Raw genomic sequence first — 18,721 nt, forward strand, 5'->3', positions numbered from 1 at the left:
AGCAGAATTACTCAAGACGATAACACACAAATTACCAGAAAGATGCCACTCATTCCTCCCATGTGATCGCAATTTTGGGCAATGTAAGAGGAAAATAAAAACTCATGATCACATTTATACCCTCTATGACTGCATGGAACTAATAGTAACCACCAACACGAATGTGACAGTAAAATAAATTAATGGGAAGGAAATACTACATCTGGTGGCTCACGTTTTAGAAAAGTGCTGCTTCATGCGTGACAGCGAGAGAACAACACAATAAAAAAATCTCATTTGCTTACAGTAGCTTCAAAGAAATACAATATCCTGAGAAAGGAGAAGTGTTTGGGATTTTGTTTATTGATGGGTTCATGAGAAATAACTTTTGTTTAAGCAAAAGACATGAGGCCAACATTCCAAGATTAGTGGACTGTGTTCCACAGGCCTATCCAACCTAAACAAGTACTGCAGAGTCTTGATATTTTGAATCTTGATATTTCAAGTTTCCTAAAAATTAAAATCTATTGTACAGCTTATCAATCCTCGATACCTTTCCCTCATCCACTAATAGCACACCACCTGTCGAACCACTCACTCCCCTTAGTTTTGTCTGTCTATGACACCACACATACACTTCTTTTTAATTTTTTATACAAGCAACCCTTTTGTGTTGTGGTGTTTTAGGTTTGTCATTGTTGGTACAGTACACTGTCTGTTTCGTTTTCTTTTTCACTGTTTTTGTTTGTACACTTGATAAAAATGAGTGATGCAACAAAGAAAAGGATGTTTGTACCTTTGAATGTAACAACATGACAAAGGGGAAACAATAAAAGATCTTTCCGTCAAATAAGATGTCTGAGAAGTTTCTGTTGGTGACTGGCAGAGAACCCAACACATTGGAACAGTTTTCTTCAGAGAAATGCTCAGAAGAATCTCTAAACCAAAAAATTATAGAAAAGATGTAGTTCAAAAAAACAAGTGAGACATCTGTTGTTCATGCAGTTTACGCAGCAAAGACAGAAGGGGGCTCCGATTTCTGACCTAATCTTGCACGAGAAAACCTTGTTATTTTTTTTTTCTTCTTTTTTTTTTTTAGAAACAAGCTCCAGGAGAGAGATGACAGTTCCATCGTTAGCATGAGCTGGCTCAACAAGTGGAAGAAGAGGTAAGGAGTGCTTCAATTAGGTGTATGTGGAGAAAAACTATCTGGTGACTCTGAGGCCATTTTGCAGTTTACTGTAAAGTTTAAAAAAATCATGATTGAACAAAATTTATTAATGAACAAATTTACAACAGCGAAGAAACCAGTTTAAATTTCAAAATTTTGCTGCCAAGAACACCTGATTCTCATGAAGAAAAAGGTGCTCCTGGGCACAAAAATGTAATGAGCAGCAGACAGTTATGGCACCTTCAAATGCAACTGGAAACCACAAAGTAAAACTGGTTGTGAATGGGTGCCTGCCAATCCAAGAGCACCCAAGACTATAACCACAGCAGCTCTTCTGATTATCTACACACATCAAAACAACTCCTGGATGAATCGGGAAACCTTTAAGAACTAGTTTTTGAACTCATTTATACCAGAATGCAAAACGTTTTTTTTTTAAAAAAAGGGACTGCCATGTAAAGCTATTTTGAAAATGGACAACGCATCCTCACATCCAAGTGTATAACTAAAGTGCAATGGGATCTGCACCTTATTTCTCTCACCAAATGTTACCAGTTTCATTCAACCAACTGATTAGGGCATTCAGGAATGCTTAAAGAAGAAGAATCTCGGCAATCGCTACAATCAGTCTTACATTCAGAACGTAACAAAATCATTGCAGGAGCTATAAAGGAAGTGATTTCGAAGGACATTGTGTACTGGATGGCTGAATCTTTGAATGAGATAAAGTCGGATACAATTTCTAAGTCAAGGAGATCTCTATGAGAAAGTAAGCCTAACACAGAAACAAAATTTTCACAATGAGGATGATTATCTGTTGTGTGATTTAATCAGAAGGTTGCCAGGCTGTGACAAGACATAAAATGTGGAAGTATCTGAGAAGTTAAATTCAGACAAGTAGTTGGAAGTTGCAGAGTTTTCTATAGTTGACATGGTTAACATCCCAACACAGTGCAAGACTGATGATGAGGCCGAGACTGTACCAATGACAAGTCACAACAAGGGCTACGCTATGTGTAATGCAGCCATGCAGTGCATGGAGCACCACCAACCGACATCCTGCTTGAGATTGTGGTATGATACTGCTATGCAGAAATGTTGCAGCTTCACCAAATGAAAGATATCCCACCATTATTTCATGAAGTAAATTGTTACCAGACTCAAGTTAAAACCTTATTCTACCAACGTAAATGCCTATGCAAACACATTGTTTTAATAAAGTTCATAATTTGACACCTGTATTCTCTTCAACAGTGTTTTAATTCTCTTTTCCAGATAAACTTCAATAGTCTGAGTTTTCAATAGTTCAAAGTGGTCGCAGTCATGATCACCTTGAACTATCAAGACTCTAAGGTACCTATTTCCAGAATGAAGATTGAACATGTGAAAAAAGTCATTGAATATGTGTCTGCTACAATGACATTCTACGAAGAACTGCTTTCTTGGCCAGTGACAGACAAATGTCATACCTAAGGCACACTTAATTATTAATGTTGTTTAAAATAGTTTGTACTGTTTTATTACAGCACGCCTATATATTTTTAAGTGTTTCTGCAATTAAATCATTAAAAAAGAAAAAAGAAATTCATGTGTTTGTATGCTATGTCAATTGCTGAAACGTAATAAGTTAACAAATTCCAGAATAATTAAAAATCGAAATGATGTACACTAAGTTGCTTATTTCTCTTCTAATAAAAGCAAAATAAAGTCAATTTCATTTTTAAAGATCCCAGTGAAAACTTAAATAATACAAATGGTAGTATATAGTTTTGTGTTCTTCCTGAAAAATGGATCACACAGCACCAATTTACAGCCATCAATTTATTATGAAATACGTTATGTGTGACATCTATAAGCTTCTAAAAATTTTATTCCTGGCAGGAATAGTCAATATTCGTGGATATGACAGGAATGACTATTCAAAACAAAAAGGTCTAGTAAACATGGTCTCTAAACCGCGCACATTAAAAGCCATGAGCACTTGTTCAAGAGAAGAGACGGTTTCGTAGCAGCAAAGATGAAGAAGTGCTCATAGTTCTTGAAGTATGCTTACTGGACATTTTTTCTTTTTTGGTGTTTGAAAATGCTAGCCTGTTAAGAACCAAAATATCAGAAAGAGCCAAAAAAAAATTAGAAGGTTTCTAATAATATAGGAAAATAAAATTACTAAAATCTCCCATGAATGAGTTATTTGTGGCAGATTATCAATGACCTACTGTTGAATCTCATCATAGACAGGTAGAAGTGATGGGAGTGCTCAAAATGAAAGCTTCCAGCTAAGTGCCCACACTTATGGTCACTAAGTTTCATAAAAATGTCTGGAGAGATATCTGTCTGCAATTTCTGAATCACTGCAAGAAAGAAAATACATTTTTAAACAAACCAATAACTTTGAAAGTGTCTGTGTTTACCACTTCACCACAGAGAACAAGAGGATTAGTATGATGTCCAGGAGGAGTGATTAAGCTGCATAGTTAAGACACCTACTTACTGCACAGCATGAGTAGTTCACAACTGTGTTTTGATATTCAGAAATTAAGTTCCTCATTGATATCTTCATAGAAGGACAAGGATGAATGCAACATACTTTGCAAGCTTTCAAGTAAAGTGAAGAACACTTATCAGAAAAAAAGCAATGCTGGAAACCTACTCATGATGGTAGCTTCTGTATGAAACGAAGATCTGCATTCATTAGCCTTAATCCATGAACAAATTAATGAATTTCTCTGAAAATTTCTAAAACCTCATTCCACTATGTGAATTTCACATACTCACGAACACAATAGAAGTGTTAGACACAGTGAAGTCCAACAGTGAAATAGCAAGGAAGGAATATTAGAATTAAATGTTTCACTATCACTGCTTTCAATGGAGATTGAACACAAACTCAGATAAAAAGAAGATGGTAAATGAAATTGGCCGTATTTGTTTCAAAGGAACCATTTTGACATTCACCTTACCCAATTTAGGGAAAAAATGGATGATGGGACCGGAATTAGAACTCATCACTTCCAAATGGGCCCTCAATCACTGCCGCTTCACCCAGTACTGACATATTCATTGAGCAATACATGTAGAATAGGCTGTTTATGTGCCTGTCTTCTGTTCTTGTTGTTGAGGCATCAAAAGCCTCCATATATGAAAAATAAATTCATTTCGATTAAAAGTGACTACGTATAAATACTACATTTATTTGTAATTTTGTCTGTTTCCAATAAATTTCTAAAAACAACAATACAGTTTATAGTTGAATGTCAATGTCTAATTACGTTGATCTTCATTTTTTGATGTGTCCTAAGCGACAGTTTCTTTTATGTTCGGCTAAGCGGGTGTTTACACTTCTTTTCGTTGTTCCAATATATACTTGTCCACAACTGCATGGAATTTTGTATACCCCAGGTGTTGCTATGGGGTGTCGGGCGTCTTTTGCAGTTCTTAAATATTCCTTAATCTTCTTGGTGGGTCTGAAGATTGTTTCAATCCCATACTTAGCCAGAACTTTCCCGATATGGTCCGTGACTTTATTAATGAATGGTAGGAAAACTTTTCCAGTAGGTGACCGTTGTTGCTCTGGACTTTTGGCTTCTTTTCTTCTTTGATGGAGGGCGGTCAATTTCCTTGCTGGTATATCCCTTTTTCATGAAGGCTGACCATAAGTGATTTAATTCCTCTTGTAAGCAAGCTGGCTCGCAGATTTTATTGGCTCTGTCCACCAAGGTTTTCATGACACCTCTTTTTTGCCTAGGATGATGGTTAGATTCCTTGTGGAGGTATCGATCTGTGTGAGTGTTCTTTCTATATACCTTGTGGCCCAGCGTCCCATCCACCCGTTTAATTACCGACACATCCAGGAAATTGAGTTGACCCTTGCTCTCTTTCTCCATCATAAACTTTATCTTCGAGTTAATACTGTTCAGATGCACCAAGAAGACATCCAACTCTTCTTCACCATGGAAAATTTGACTCGTTCCACATCATTACGAAATATCGTATTCATGATCCATAGACCTATATTTAATCTAATCTAATCTAATCCATGTGAGCAACAGTTCTGAAAATTCTTGGAAATCTTTTAGGATAATAAATGATGAAACCCTCCAAAATTTCAACACCAGCCAGCAAGAGATAGACTGGAGTCCAGTTTTCAATGAAACAGATGTGAACAAAAAGTATAATACATTTCTGAATGAATTTATGTCTATTTTTGAAGCCACATACCCCCCCCTCCCCCAAAAAAAATGGAAACAGTCCTGTAAGCACTGTCATGGACCACTGGAGGAATAAAAACATCCTGCGGAACAAAGAGGATGCTGTATTATTTCCTCAGAACTTGTAATTATACAAGGAAATGTCAGCACTACAAACTTTACTGTAGCATCCTAAAGACGGATAAATAAGTCAAAAAATATGTGCATTAAATCTGAAATTGCTAAGTCTGACAACAAAATAAAAACAATTTGGAATGTAATAAAGTGGGAACTGGCAAAAAAAAAAAAAAAATGGGGAACAGGACATCCACTGAAATTAAACAAGGTACCAATATTGTAAAGAAACCTGAAATGGTTGCAGAAATCTTCAACAGGCACTTTTTGTCAGCAGCAGAGAAGACAGGCTTAAAGTTTCTGTGGACGAGTCATTGGCTCTTCTACAGAAATCTATCAATAATAGACCCCCACAACTATCCTTACCTCATGTTACATTAAAAGAGATTGGAAGAATTATTACCTCATTAAAAAATATAAAAAGTCTGTTGGTATGGACAATATTTCCTGTAAAATTGTGAAATATTGCTATAAATACGTAAGTCCAGTATTATGCAACATATTCAATACATCTCTGCATGAAGGAATAGTCCCCAACAGGCTAAAACTAGCTGTAGTGATACCACTCTTTAAAAAAGGTGAGAAAAACTATGTTACAAACTATCACCCAATCTCCCTCTTAACCATGTTTTCAAAAATTCTTGAGAAACTCATGCACAGGTTGACTGTCAATCACCTTAGCTTCCACAATATCCTAAACAAGAGTCAGTTTGGATTTCGTGCTGGTCTTTCTACAGAACAAGCAGTATTCTGTTTCACCAACCAAGTTCTGGAAGCCATCAACAAAAAAAATGTCTCCAGTAGGTATTTCTTGTGACCTCTCAAAAGCCTTTGATTGTGTAAACCATCTAATCCTTTTGAAAAAGGCAGAATGTTATGGTTTGGATGGTACCATTGGTTCGTGGCTCCAACCATACCTGAAGGAACGAAAGCAGACTGTAATGCTGAATGGCCAATCCAGAGAACCTGCCTCATCCGAGTGGGGCTCAGTTCAAATGGCTCTGAGCACTATGGGACTTAACTGCTGTGGTCATCAGTCCCCTAGAACTTATAACTACTTAAACCTAACTAACCTAAGGACATCACACACATCCATGCCCGAGGCAGGATTCGAACCTGCGACCGTAGCGGTCGTGCAGTTCCAGACTGTAGCGCCTAGAACCGCTCGACCACTCCGGCCGGCAGTGGGGCTCAGTACGTTGTGGTGTGCCACAAGGCTCTGTTTTGGGTCCACTGCTATTTGTCATCTTCATTAATGATCTACCACTTTGTTCTGATACAAACAGTAAGTTTACACTTTTTGCAGATGACACTACAATTCTAACTTACAATTTTACAGACAACAATCTTGTACAAACTACGAATAAAGTTTTCAATGATAGTGTAAACTAGTTTTCTTCAAATGGTCTTTCACTCAATACAGATAAAAAAGCACACATTCTTCATCTTTATAAAACACTTAGCTCAGCAATATTTGCACTACAGGTTATGGCTTCAGTGGATGACGTAGACACCATTAAGGCTTTGTGCTTCAGCTATTTTCATTCATTAATGTCATGTGCTATTATATTCTGGGGGAACCAACCTCTTGCAAAGAAAATTTTCACTGCAAAAAAAAAAAGGTCATTAGAATAATCAGTGGTGTCCATCACAGGCACTCTTGCAGGCGCTTGTTTCGAAAGATGGGGATTCTTACCACCTCCTCACAATATATCTTTTCTTTCTTGACCTTTGTCTGTAAAAACCCTTCTATCTACAAAGATAACAGCCAATTTCATGACTATAACCCAAGAACCAGTAACAGTCTGCACACTGAACTGAAAAGCCTCCCTGCGGCTTAAAAAGGGAGCTTATTACTCCAGCTTTAAGCTGTTTGATGCTCTCCCACCACACACAAAATGCCTTCACAAAAGATTGCCAGCATTCAAAAAAACTCTGAAGGTGTACCTGACAGAGAAATCTTTTTATACAGTTGATGAATATGTGAAAGAAAATGTATATAATCACCAAATTTGTAAGTGTTGTAAACTTAGAATAATTAATTTTATTTTGAGTACTATCATAGGCATATGACAATGATTTATTGGTATTCCTGCATTTCCTTTGGAATATTTAGTTTATCTTGACTCCTGTATATATTGCACATCCTTAACATGTGAAATAAAAATGTTCTTTTAACTGAAGGTGCTGATGTTTAGCTGATATCTTATTTACATTGTATCTTTTATTTATGTAAGATATATTTCGGCTGTGTACAATCTGACACATTCCATATCATAAATATATTACTCATCCTTAATATGTGAAACACAATTTTATGTTAATTGATTGTGCTGTTGTTTAGTTGATTTTTATTTACATTGTATCTTTTTATTGTATTTACACAAGTTATATTTGAACTATGTAGAATCTGACACGTTCCATATCCTTGCGATCCACTTGCTACCAGGATCTACGGAACATGAAATGAAATAATAAATAAATAAAAATACACCATCCACATCAGCAGAGGTGTCAATGCAGTCTCATGTTTCAACAAGAGATGTTAGTTGTTCTGAATCTGAAGACTCAGAAAGTGATATTGAAACGGAGATAAAGAAATCACATCTTAGCAATAGATTTGACTGGAAAGAAAATCTTTTCGGCCAGTCAATCACGCTTTGATAATACACTATTGGGCCATGTGTGTCAAATAGGGAATGAGCCAAGTATTCTGTCAGTTTTCATGTTATTCTTTACAGAAGAACTGATGAAATCTGCAACTGACAAAATGAATTGGTTTTATTTATTCACCAAGGGAACACTCCAGAATCAGTGCATTCTCGAATATCAAAGTGGAAAGCTATGGAATGTGAAGAACTGTATCATTTCATAGCTGTTTGTCTTCTGATGCCCTGCGTTTAAAAATTGAAAATTAAAAAATACTGGACCACAGATGTTGTTCTAAATACTCCAGTTTTTAGTGAACTGATGTCAAGAGACCACTATTTGTTACTTATAAGACTGTTACATTTCGGTGACAACTCTGCCAATACTGGAGAAGATAGATTATTCAAAATTAGGAACACTGATGATGAAGTTTGTACAGCTTTCCATTGTGCATTTAATCCACATCATAAACTCTGCATTGATGAAAGTTTGTTATTATTCAAAGGAAGCTTATCTTTCAGACAATTCACTCCATCGAAACGGAGTGGATATAGAATAAAAATATTTGTGTTACGTGATTGTAAGACTGACTATGTCTTCGATTTCATTGTTTATACAGGGACATCAACAGAAACTGAGTTCCACAATTTGAGGAACAGTGATGACATAGTGGCAATACTAATGAAGCCCTATTTAGAACGGGGACATACCCTCTAGCTCAGCAAGTGGTATTCAAGACCCGACTTATTTTCCTGGTTTCACAGTCATCGGACTAATGCATGTGGTACTGTCCATAAGAACAGACGTAACATCCTGAAATTTCAGAAGAACTGAAATGACATGATATTCAGTTTATGTGTACTAATATTATACTTACTATAAAGTGGTGTGACAAAAGGGAAGTGTGGATGTTGACCACATGTAACACCACATGAATGATTGACACGGGAAAGACTGACAAGAATATTGGAGAGAAAATTACGAGACCGCAAAGCATTGTAGATTATAACTTAATATGGGAGCAGTTGACCATCTGATGTGCTGCGTAGCTCCGTTGGATGTATAGGGAAAACAACAAAATGGTATAAGAAGTTCTTTCTTCATGTTCTCGGTCTGTGTGTTTTAAACACTCATGTCCTGCGCAGGTCACTAACACATCGTAAAATGTAGATAGCAGAGTTTCATCTGTCTCTGGTAAGAGAACTTACAGAAATGTATGGATCAGAGCACAGAAAAGCTGGCAGGGGAAGGTGTTCTGATTATAATCCTCTAAGGTTTGTGGGAAGGCATTTTCCAAACATTATAACAAGTGAGCATTCCAAGAAAAGTACGCTAACACATATATGCATGGTTTGCTGGAAACTGAAAAGTGCATCGAGAAAGCAAGTATGAATGTAAAACTTGCAATGTACCATTGTGTGTCATACCTTGTTTTGAAAATTACCACAAAAAAACAAATTACTAATCACAGCACAGGACAAATACAACAATGCTACCAGCAATTTAACTTTGCCAGTGCTGGTCCAAAGCCCGGATCAAAGAGAAGGATGGAACACACATTCACAAAGCGTAAAAGGAACTCCCAAATTTACAGTTCATGACTTTGAATCTATAAGTGAATTTAATGTGCTAACAAAAAGACAGAGATTTCACAGCTCTCAAATGTTGGAAAATGTGTTGAATTCTTATGTGCAATGATTAAAAATAGAGCACAAGAAAAAAGATATGTGGCAGACAATCAATCATTTCCTGCTATTCCAGATTATAAGAGCACTGATTACCACCAGCATAGGACAGCTGCATCTGTTCCTGGATGGAACACTTTACACAGTGTACCCACTACAGGTAAAGTGTCTGACTGCAGCCGAGTAAGCACTCAGTTTGTTGTATTCTCAGAAACAAATAGTAGGCCATGTGAAATTTCTAAACACATCACAAAACAAGTTTAACAAAATGAAGTAAAATTGTTCTCACCATTGCTCACAGTAAATTCTGATGTTGTAGTGTGATATGAATCATCCAAGAAACGACGAAATACATCATTTTGAACAACAAAAACAATGTACAGTAATCTGTAATCTATGGCTTATTTTATTTGTTCTTGAGTTCGTAGAGTGAGGGACCCATAGAGAAATGCAGATGTTTATTTAGGTATGTAAGAAAGAACAGTACAGTACTGAGGTAAATCTAACGATAACGTGGCTTTTGGCATAAGCTACAAAAATCATGTAAAAAAACTACAAGCAAGATATAATTCTTAGTAACGGAAAATACTTTTAACAAATCAGTTTGATTCTGCAGTAATTCATCCACATAGAAGTATTTATTCTGCATCAGCCATGAGAGGACACAGTAGTGCTTCACCTGGAGTCGTAGTCACGCCAGAAATATTTAGCACAGGGTAGGTGGGACAGCACGGGCCGCTCCGACCCAGGTTGCGGCTCGAGGAACAGGCACTTGGCACAGGTAGCCAAATAAGGCCGCAGGCTGCAGCGCGCCAAGCAGAGGGTGCACCTCCAGCAGTCAAAGGGTTAACAAAAACGTAATCTAAACTTACGATTCAGTTTCAAAAAGGTGGGATAGGTGGATTTTCCTGGGTATCGACTCCTATATTACTATTTAGTTCATCTTCAAAAAAGTAAAGACTTTTTCTTTTGCTGAATGAAATCACTCAGCATGCTCTAACATTTTTTTGGAATGCAGCTAACTCTTACAATCTGCCTAGATTAGTTTTGATTTTCAAACAACAGTGCATTATATTCAAGGACCTACACACATAGAAATGAGTGTCACTGGGTGTTAATAACTTCATAAAATTTCCATTAATTCCACAAATTCATGACTAAGGTAATGTGCAACTGATGAACACACAACTAATAAGGGTGATTACATAAACTTTTGTGTAAAACCATAAGAAAACTGCTGTATACAAAGGGCATTCAGAAAGTTTTGCACAGTCATCTCTATTTTTTATTTTTTGCGGGAGGAGAATGAAATTCTTTGTGAACATACTTGGAACGTTTAGCTATAAGTTGGTATATAAAAGTATTTTCTTTTAATTACAGGTGAGCCATAATGGGCCATGAAGTAGATGTCAGGTTGCGACAACGGTCGGTGATGGAGTTCCACAGCGATTCACAGGAAGTTGCTCCCTGTTTATGGGGAGGACACAGTGGATTGTAGCAGTATGCAGCGGTGGTTGGAGAAGTTTAAAGACAGTGATTTCTCTATACTGGGCAATCCACAATTCAGCAGACCATAGGTGGCAGTGAGTGAGGTGAATAAGGAGACCACTGATCAAATCATCCAAAATAACAGATGTGTGATGACACGACAGCTTGCTGAAGTGACTCGTTTGTCATTGGGTAATGTGGTATCACTGGTACAGTCACTAGAGTATAGAAAAATCTTTGCACATTGGTTGCCTAGATTATTGACAAGAGAAATGAAAACAATGAGGAAGAATGTGTGAGGGTCTCATGACCTACACACATTTACTAAAGAGTGGAAACAGTGTTTTGAAAGCGTCATTACCAAGGATGAAACATGGTTGGTTTTGTCTGAACCTGAGAGCAAAACCCAATGCATGGAGTGGTGTCATCTGGGTTCCCCTCGAAAGAAGAAACCAAGACTTTCACAAACAGCAGGCCGAAAAGTAACGGTCTCCTTTTTCTGGGATCAGTGTGGTCTCATTTTCATTGACTTTTGGAACCTGACTCCACAATTAACTAGGACAGTTACTGTTTGTCACTGGACAAGCTGCGACATGCCATCAAGACCCACAAACCACAGCTTCAGGGTCAGCTCATTAGACTACACCATGACAATGCAAAACCCCATGCAACCCTTATGATGCAGGAGAAAATCAGGAAAATGGGTTGGAAAATTGTTCCTCATTCTCCCAACAGTCCGGACTTGCCTCCATCTGATTTTTATCTCTTTGGTCATCTGAAGGCCCACCAGCACGGTAAAACATTTGATAGTGAGACAGACCCTATTTCCTGTGTCAAGCGATGATGTAAAAGTCAATCCCCAGAATTTTACCGAAGTGCATTTACATCATGGAAAGAATGTAGGGCCAGCTGCATCAAAGGTGATGGAGGCTACATTGAGTAGGCTCATGTTCCAAGTATGTTCACAAAAGATTTCATTCTCCTCCTGCAAAAAATAAAAAAATAGAGACGACTGTGCAAAACTTTTTGAACACCCTTTATACAATACCCACAGCAACAGTGTAACCATCAGTTGGTTTTTAGAGTTACATAAGAGTGTGTTGATCGACAATTTACAAGAAATCTTGTTTCTACATCTACATCGATACTCCACAAGCCACCATTCCGTACCTAATTCCTCATATCTTATCTTTGTGGTCCTTATGTGCTACGTATGTTGGTGGCAGTACAATCATGTGGTAGACAGCTTCAAATGCCGGTTCTCTAAACCTTCTTGATAGTGTTTCTCGAAAAGAACATCACCTTGCTTCCAGAGATTCCAATTTGAGTCCCTGCAGCATCTCCGCAACACTTACTTATGGTTCGAACCTACCAGTAACAACTCTAGCAGCCCGCCTCTGAATTGCTTCAATGTCTTGATTCAATCTTACCTGGTACAGATCCCAAACACTTGAGCAGTACGCAAGAATAGGTCTCAGCAGCATCCTATATGCGATCTCCTTTACAGGTGAAACCACTCATTCCTGAAATTCTCCCAATAAAGCGAAGTTGACCATTTGCCTTCCCTACCACAATTCTCACATGCTTGTTCCATATCATATTGCTTTGCAATGTTTTGCCCAGATATTTAAACGACTTCACTGTGTCAAGCAGGACACTAGTAATACTGTAAATGAACATCACAGGTTTGTTCTTCCTACTCATCCACATTAACTTACAGTTTTCCACATTTAGAGATAGCTGCCATTCATCTCACATTTTCCTACAGTCACTCAACTTCAACACCTTACTGTACACCACAGCATCATAAGCGAACAACCACAGATTGCTGCTCGCACCGTCTGCCCTCCTGATTATACCCTTGTCTGTGATGAACACTTGCCGTCAAGGACGACAATCTGGGTTCTATTACTTAAGAAGTCTTTGAACCACTCACTCACATAACTGTAAACTTACTTACACACTCGTATCTTCATTACCAGCCTGCTATGGGGCACCATGTCAAATGCTCTCTGGAAATCTAGAAATATGGAACCAACCCATTGCCCTTCATCCAAAATTCATAGTAAATCGTTTGAGAAAAGGGCATGCTGAGTTTTGCATGAGTGATGCTTTCTACAATCATGCTGATTTGTGGACATAACCTTCTCAGTCTTAAGAAAGTTTAATATATTTGAACTGAGAATATGTTCAAGGATTCTGCAGCAAACTAAAGTTAGGGATATTGGTCTGTAATTTTGTGAGTCCATTCTTTTACCCTTCTTATATACTGGAGCCACCTGCACTTTTTTCCAGTCACTTGGTATTTTGTGTTTGGTGACAGATTCACGATAAATGCAGGCTAGGTAATGGGCCAATGCCATAGAGAAATCTTTGTAAAACCGAAGTGGGATTCTGTGAAAATAGCAGATAATGCAGACATTGTAAGACAATAGTCAGGCACTCAAACAGCAAAAAAGTGTTGGCATGTGTCTACCATCAGGCTAAGTGGTATTGTAAAATGTAGGCAGTAAAATGGTACAAGGGTAGTTAGAATTACTTGCTATGTTTACAGTTTCTTTCAGTTACAGCTTTAAAATCTACCACCCAGTTGTACAACACCATTAATTTAGTCATATGGTGTAAAACATTTACTGATTCATTCAGTCATTGTATTACATTTCCTTCATGTGCTGGTCTACAAATTACCTGCAACAAAGTACGTCACACATCCTTGTACAAGATTATCTGGAACCTCTGCACCTGGGGCCCGATTTCCCATCGGCACTCGAACATCCTGAAATTGTAATAGTTCATTTTTCTTTTTTTATACTTATCACAATGCAACTCATAGTAGAAAGCATGATTACTTCAGAGAAAGTAGCAGAGGGAACCTGACCTTATTTAGCAATTTGATCATTCTGCGATCGTAGACTCTAATGAATGGATCGTTTGCTCCTACAGCTAACAGCTCTTCCCTCAGAGGATTGATAGCTACACATTTAGCTTCAGCTTCACGGCCAACATGGTTGGCAAGATTGATTAACAGATTATTAACTGTGCCACTACAGGCATGAGATGTGCGAAGATCAAACTGCCTAGAAAATAAGAAAATAATAAGATATCAGAAAATCATTTCAATCTTTTGATTTCACAGCATTATGTTGTTACATATTCAAACAACTTTGAAGTCCAAGGTCTAATATTGTAATAGTGCTCATATCATTGTCACTAGTCCAATTTTGGTATAACTTATATTGTAATATACCAATCAGTTTGATGGCAGGCTGAAATACAAATTCTACAAGTTAACACTTAAAGTCCAAATCTGACAATTCTAACAGTTAGTGTTATTTTCTTAGGTCATTGAATCACAATTGGTTTACTAATTATGTATTAATATTCTAATATTTTTGAAATTATTAAAAAATTACCTATCTTACCACTATCTTTTTCAGTAATGCAGTCTAGCAGTAACAGCACTCATGGGGTTGACAATAAACTAAATGTAGCACTTAAACTTAAATTGGATGAATTCTGTGCAGCTGTAGCCACCTATTCCCAAATGGTAGTTCTTGGTCCAAACTGACAATTCACAATTCTGTTAAATTTAAAATCTACTCACTCACATTTTACAGTGTAACCTGTGAAATATATTATCCAATAAGTCTCATAATATATTACTAAGTCCGTACATAATGTCACCAATATTGAAAATAATCACGATTTTGAATATGTAAAAATAGCTAAAATTACCGACAAAAACTATTAACAAAGGAGAAGGGAGGGTGACATTGGAGGAGAACAGGAAGTGGTGTGAAGAAGTGCTTCAATCTCAGTGAATTCACCCTGGTTTAAGTCAAGCTATCCTAATTAAGGTATCCCGACATTGCTTCAGGCAAATGTCACAATGGTTCTTCTTGTAATGTTGCATCAGACTTAATAAAGGAAGGCAAAGAGAAATGGGCAATTTTGAAATAATTAGATAAAATAAGGAAAAAATTAAGGAACACTACAAAAATTTATTTGAAGTTCAAAATATGTTGAACAGGATTGGAAATTGCATTAAGTATCCTTTTTTTTCCAAAATTAAATCAGTTAAATGCTGTCCATTTTAGTGTCGACATTCTGTAAGCCAAATCTGTAGGTTTTACAAAGAGTAGTGAAATGTGTCACCTGGGATAGTGGTGATATCCTCTTTAATCTGTGTCTTGATCTCATCTACTGTTCCCTGTCTAGTGTGGTAAATGACACTCTTCAGATACCTCCATAAAAGAAAATTACAGACTGAAAAGTAAGGAGACTGAGGCAACCAGACAATGTTAGTATTCCTTGAAATCACGTCATCCTCCAACAAATGTTTTCCTGCTGCCATAGCAAGTAGTATGCAAATAACCCCATCTTGTTAAAACCAGGCGTGCTGGACGTCAAGTTTTGAAAATGTATGGAGTCTTGGAGCTGGAAATTTTTATTAACATGTTGATATAACATTCAGATATTACAGTGACAGCAGCACCTTGTTCATCGTCAGAAATGTAAGGCACGAGACATGAGATAGAAGTAGGCTGCCACTGGAGGTTCCTGTTGTTCCTTCTTACTACAGCTGACACGTGTCTTTGAACTCCTTCCCACAACAGAGCAATGTCAGTATCGAGGTAAGCAAAGTGTTTACAACATATGCTAAAGTATTAACTGTTCTGAATTTTACACATAACCCTTCACTATCCACAGTTCTTGAATTTGAAGATTGACGTGTTTTAACATATGTCTGATCATTATTGAGATCACACAAGTCAAGATCAAAGGTGTACCAGAACTTGGCACATGTCAAATCAATTCCTAAGACAATATTGTTAACAAAAGTTAATGAAGAGAAACAGGAAAAACGTGATGGAAGCCAATGACCTGGCTCAGAAAACATGAAAATAAGAAAACAGTTAACAACAGTGTTAATGTTGCACAAAGTATTTTCAACAGAGATGGTTGTGATTCAGGGAACACCATACGAAAATAAAATGAAAGTATACCATATTTTGCAAAGTATCTGATATGCAACCTAGGAGCAACGCTGTAGAAGAAAGAAGAAAACTACATATTAGGTTTGGAGTTAATAGAAAGGTTGACAAGTCAATAAAACAACCCACAGTTTGTAGTAAATGAGAAGTACAGGGAAGATAACTTTGTTTTGGATGTCAGCAGTAACAACCAAATCTTAAAAGTGGAATGTGATGATTTGGAAATCTAATAAAAGACAGGGTAACATCTGGCAAGTTTAATTACTGCATACACAGATGACATCTGATTGCACTGGAACACGGGAAGAGAATCTGCAAACAATTATACAAGTATTAACAGATTGTGGTCGCAGTGAATCTAAAGAAATCTGAACCTAGGAGAAAAAAAGACAAACAACTTGGGTCTTATTATTACACAAGATGGAATAGTACCTAAACTTGATAAAATTAGTACCATTTGAGAATACTTTACATTAAACTGCCACAGCCAGTTGAGTTTTTCAGCCTGTGTGGTTTCTATAAGTATGAGTGACCAAACAATAAATAATAAAAGTGCGATTTGTAGCATGGCAGCAGCAGCTGACCAAAACACAAGCAACAGCAGAGAAGTATCTGATTTTGTGACATTTTACGAGTTCCTAACCAGGAGCGAATTATATAGTTTCATCTACGTGCTCTGGTAGCGTAGTTTTAAATTTCAGCATGTTAATTTAATATTTAACAGACACAGTTTTCACACTTTCGTTTGTGTTGGAAAGTAAACCAATTTTGTGACATATTATAAGTTTCTAAATGGGAGCTAATTATTTAGTCTCACCTGTATGCTTTGGTAGTTTGGTTTCTGAGTTTCTGTGTGTTAATCTAATTAATCAGACACACTTCTTGGATTTTTGTGGGTGTCTACAGTAGAGTTCTGTACCGCATTTGATAATCCTTTGTTTGTCTGTGTAGTATAGTTTTCCACGGTCCTTAGTATGGATAGGTATTGTGATTGCTGTGTGTGGATGCTAGGTGAGTTGGTGAGACACTTAGCTCTCAGCTCCATATTGGTCACACAGCTTGAGGCTGCAGTGGATGGGCATCACTGTTGTGGGCCAACTGTGAGGATTCAACACACGTCCAGTACTACCCATGACTTTGCCGATCAGTAACTGCTTGCATTGAGGCTGATCCCTCACCTGTGGTTGAGTGGGAGGTTGCCTTAAGGCATGGCAAGCTGTGAAAAAATTCCCGAGGGGCCAATGTAAGGCCTCCCTGGTTAGTCTGACAAACAGGTTCCAGGTGCTAGCTGTGGTTGACACTGTCCCTCAGACAGATGCAGTCACTTGTCCTGCTTCAGAAGAAACACCTCTCAGCCTGCAAGATTCAGGCAATCACAAAGCATGGGATTATTGGTCGTTGGGAGCATTGACAGTTAGGCACATTATAGGGCCCCTTAGGGACATGGCAGCTAAGGAGGAGAAGAAAGCCAATGTGCACTTCGTGTGCATATGGGTGGAGTCATTCCAGACGTGAAAGTGCAGCCAACTGCAGGTGGTGGCTCATGTCATAGCAATGACGTGTGTTGTTTTGGATCAGAAGAGATTCCCTCTGGTTTTGAGTGACTATCAGAAGGGGTAAAGGCTGCCCGTCCTGCTAGCGAGATGAAAGCAGAGCTCACCATTTGCAGCATAGTCGACAGGACTGATTGCAGACCTCAGATACAGAGCCAAGTGGAGGGTCTGAATTGGAGGCTCAGACAGTTCTGCGAATGTATAGGCTACAGATTCCTCGACTTATGCCATAGAGTGGTGGGGTTTCAGGTTCCACTAAATAGGTCAGGAGTTCATTACATGCAGGAGGTTGTGACCAGGGTGGAAGAGGCTGTGTGGTGTGGACAGGGTTAAGAGGGTCAAAATGGAACACATACTGGGCTTCAGTCTCAAAGGGTACTGGTTGAACAGAGGAAGAACATAGATCTAGGGGCCATTGGTATAACAGCTGTAAATTCTCCTAGCTAAGTTGGGAAAGTACCAGAGCTCCAAACACTAATAGAAAGCACTGATGCTCATATCGAAATAAGTACTAAAAACTGACTAAAGCCAGAGATAAGTTGAGCTGCAATTTTTGCAAAGGTCCTAACAGTGTTCATAAAGGATAGGCTAAATGCAGTTGGTGGTGGCTTGTTTGTTGGTGTTAGAACTACTTTATCTTGTAGCAATAAGAACTAGATAGTTCCTGTAAGTTATTATGGGTAGAGATCATTCTCAAGAACCAGAATAAAATAATAATTGGATCCTTTTACCAACCTCCCAACTCAGATATAGAAATTGCTGAAAGCTTCAACGAAAACTTGTGTCTAATTCCAAACACGTACCCGACTCGTACAATTATAGTAGGTGGCGACTTGAATTTATTTTCAGTATTTTGGTGAAAATACATGTTTAAACACAG

General features: G+C 37.7%; 1 protein-coding gene across 3 annotated transcripts in view; it reads right to left on the reverse strand.

The window, feature by feature from the left end:
* The window catches only part of LOC126248554 (WD and tetratricopeptide repeats protein 1-like), a 208,142-nt gene that overhangs the window by 115,197 nt on the left and 74,224 nt on the right, over positions 1-18,721 (reverse strand). For all 3 annotated transcript variants that reach the window (XM_049949637.1, XM_049949635.1, XM_049949636.1), the window contains exons 6-7: positions 14,173-14,371; positions 13,983-14,070 (exon numbers count right to left, since the gene is read on the reverse strand). In XM_049949637.1, the coding sequence (XP_049805594.1) occupies positions 13,983-14,070; positions 14,173-14,371 (287 nt within the window). The remainder of the gene's footprint in view (positions 1-13,982; positions 14,071-14,172; positions 14,372-18,721) is intronic.

This window comes from Schistocerca nitens, chromosome 3 (genome assembly GCF_023898315.1).
Source record: "Schistocerca nitens isolate TAMUIC-IGC-003100 chromosome 3, iqSchNite1.1, whole genome shotgun sequence".
NCBI lineage: Eukaryota > Metazoa > Arthropoda > Insecta > Orthoptera > Acrididae > Schistocerca > Schistocerca nitens.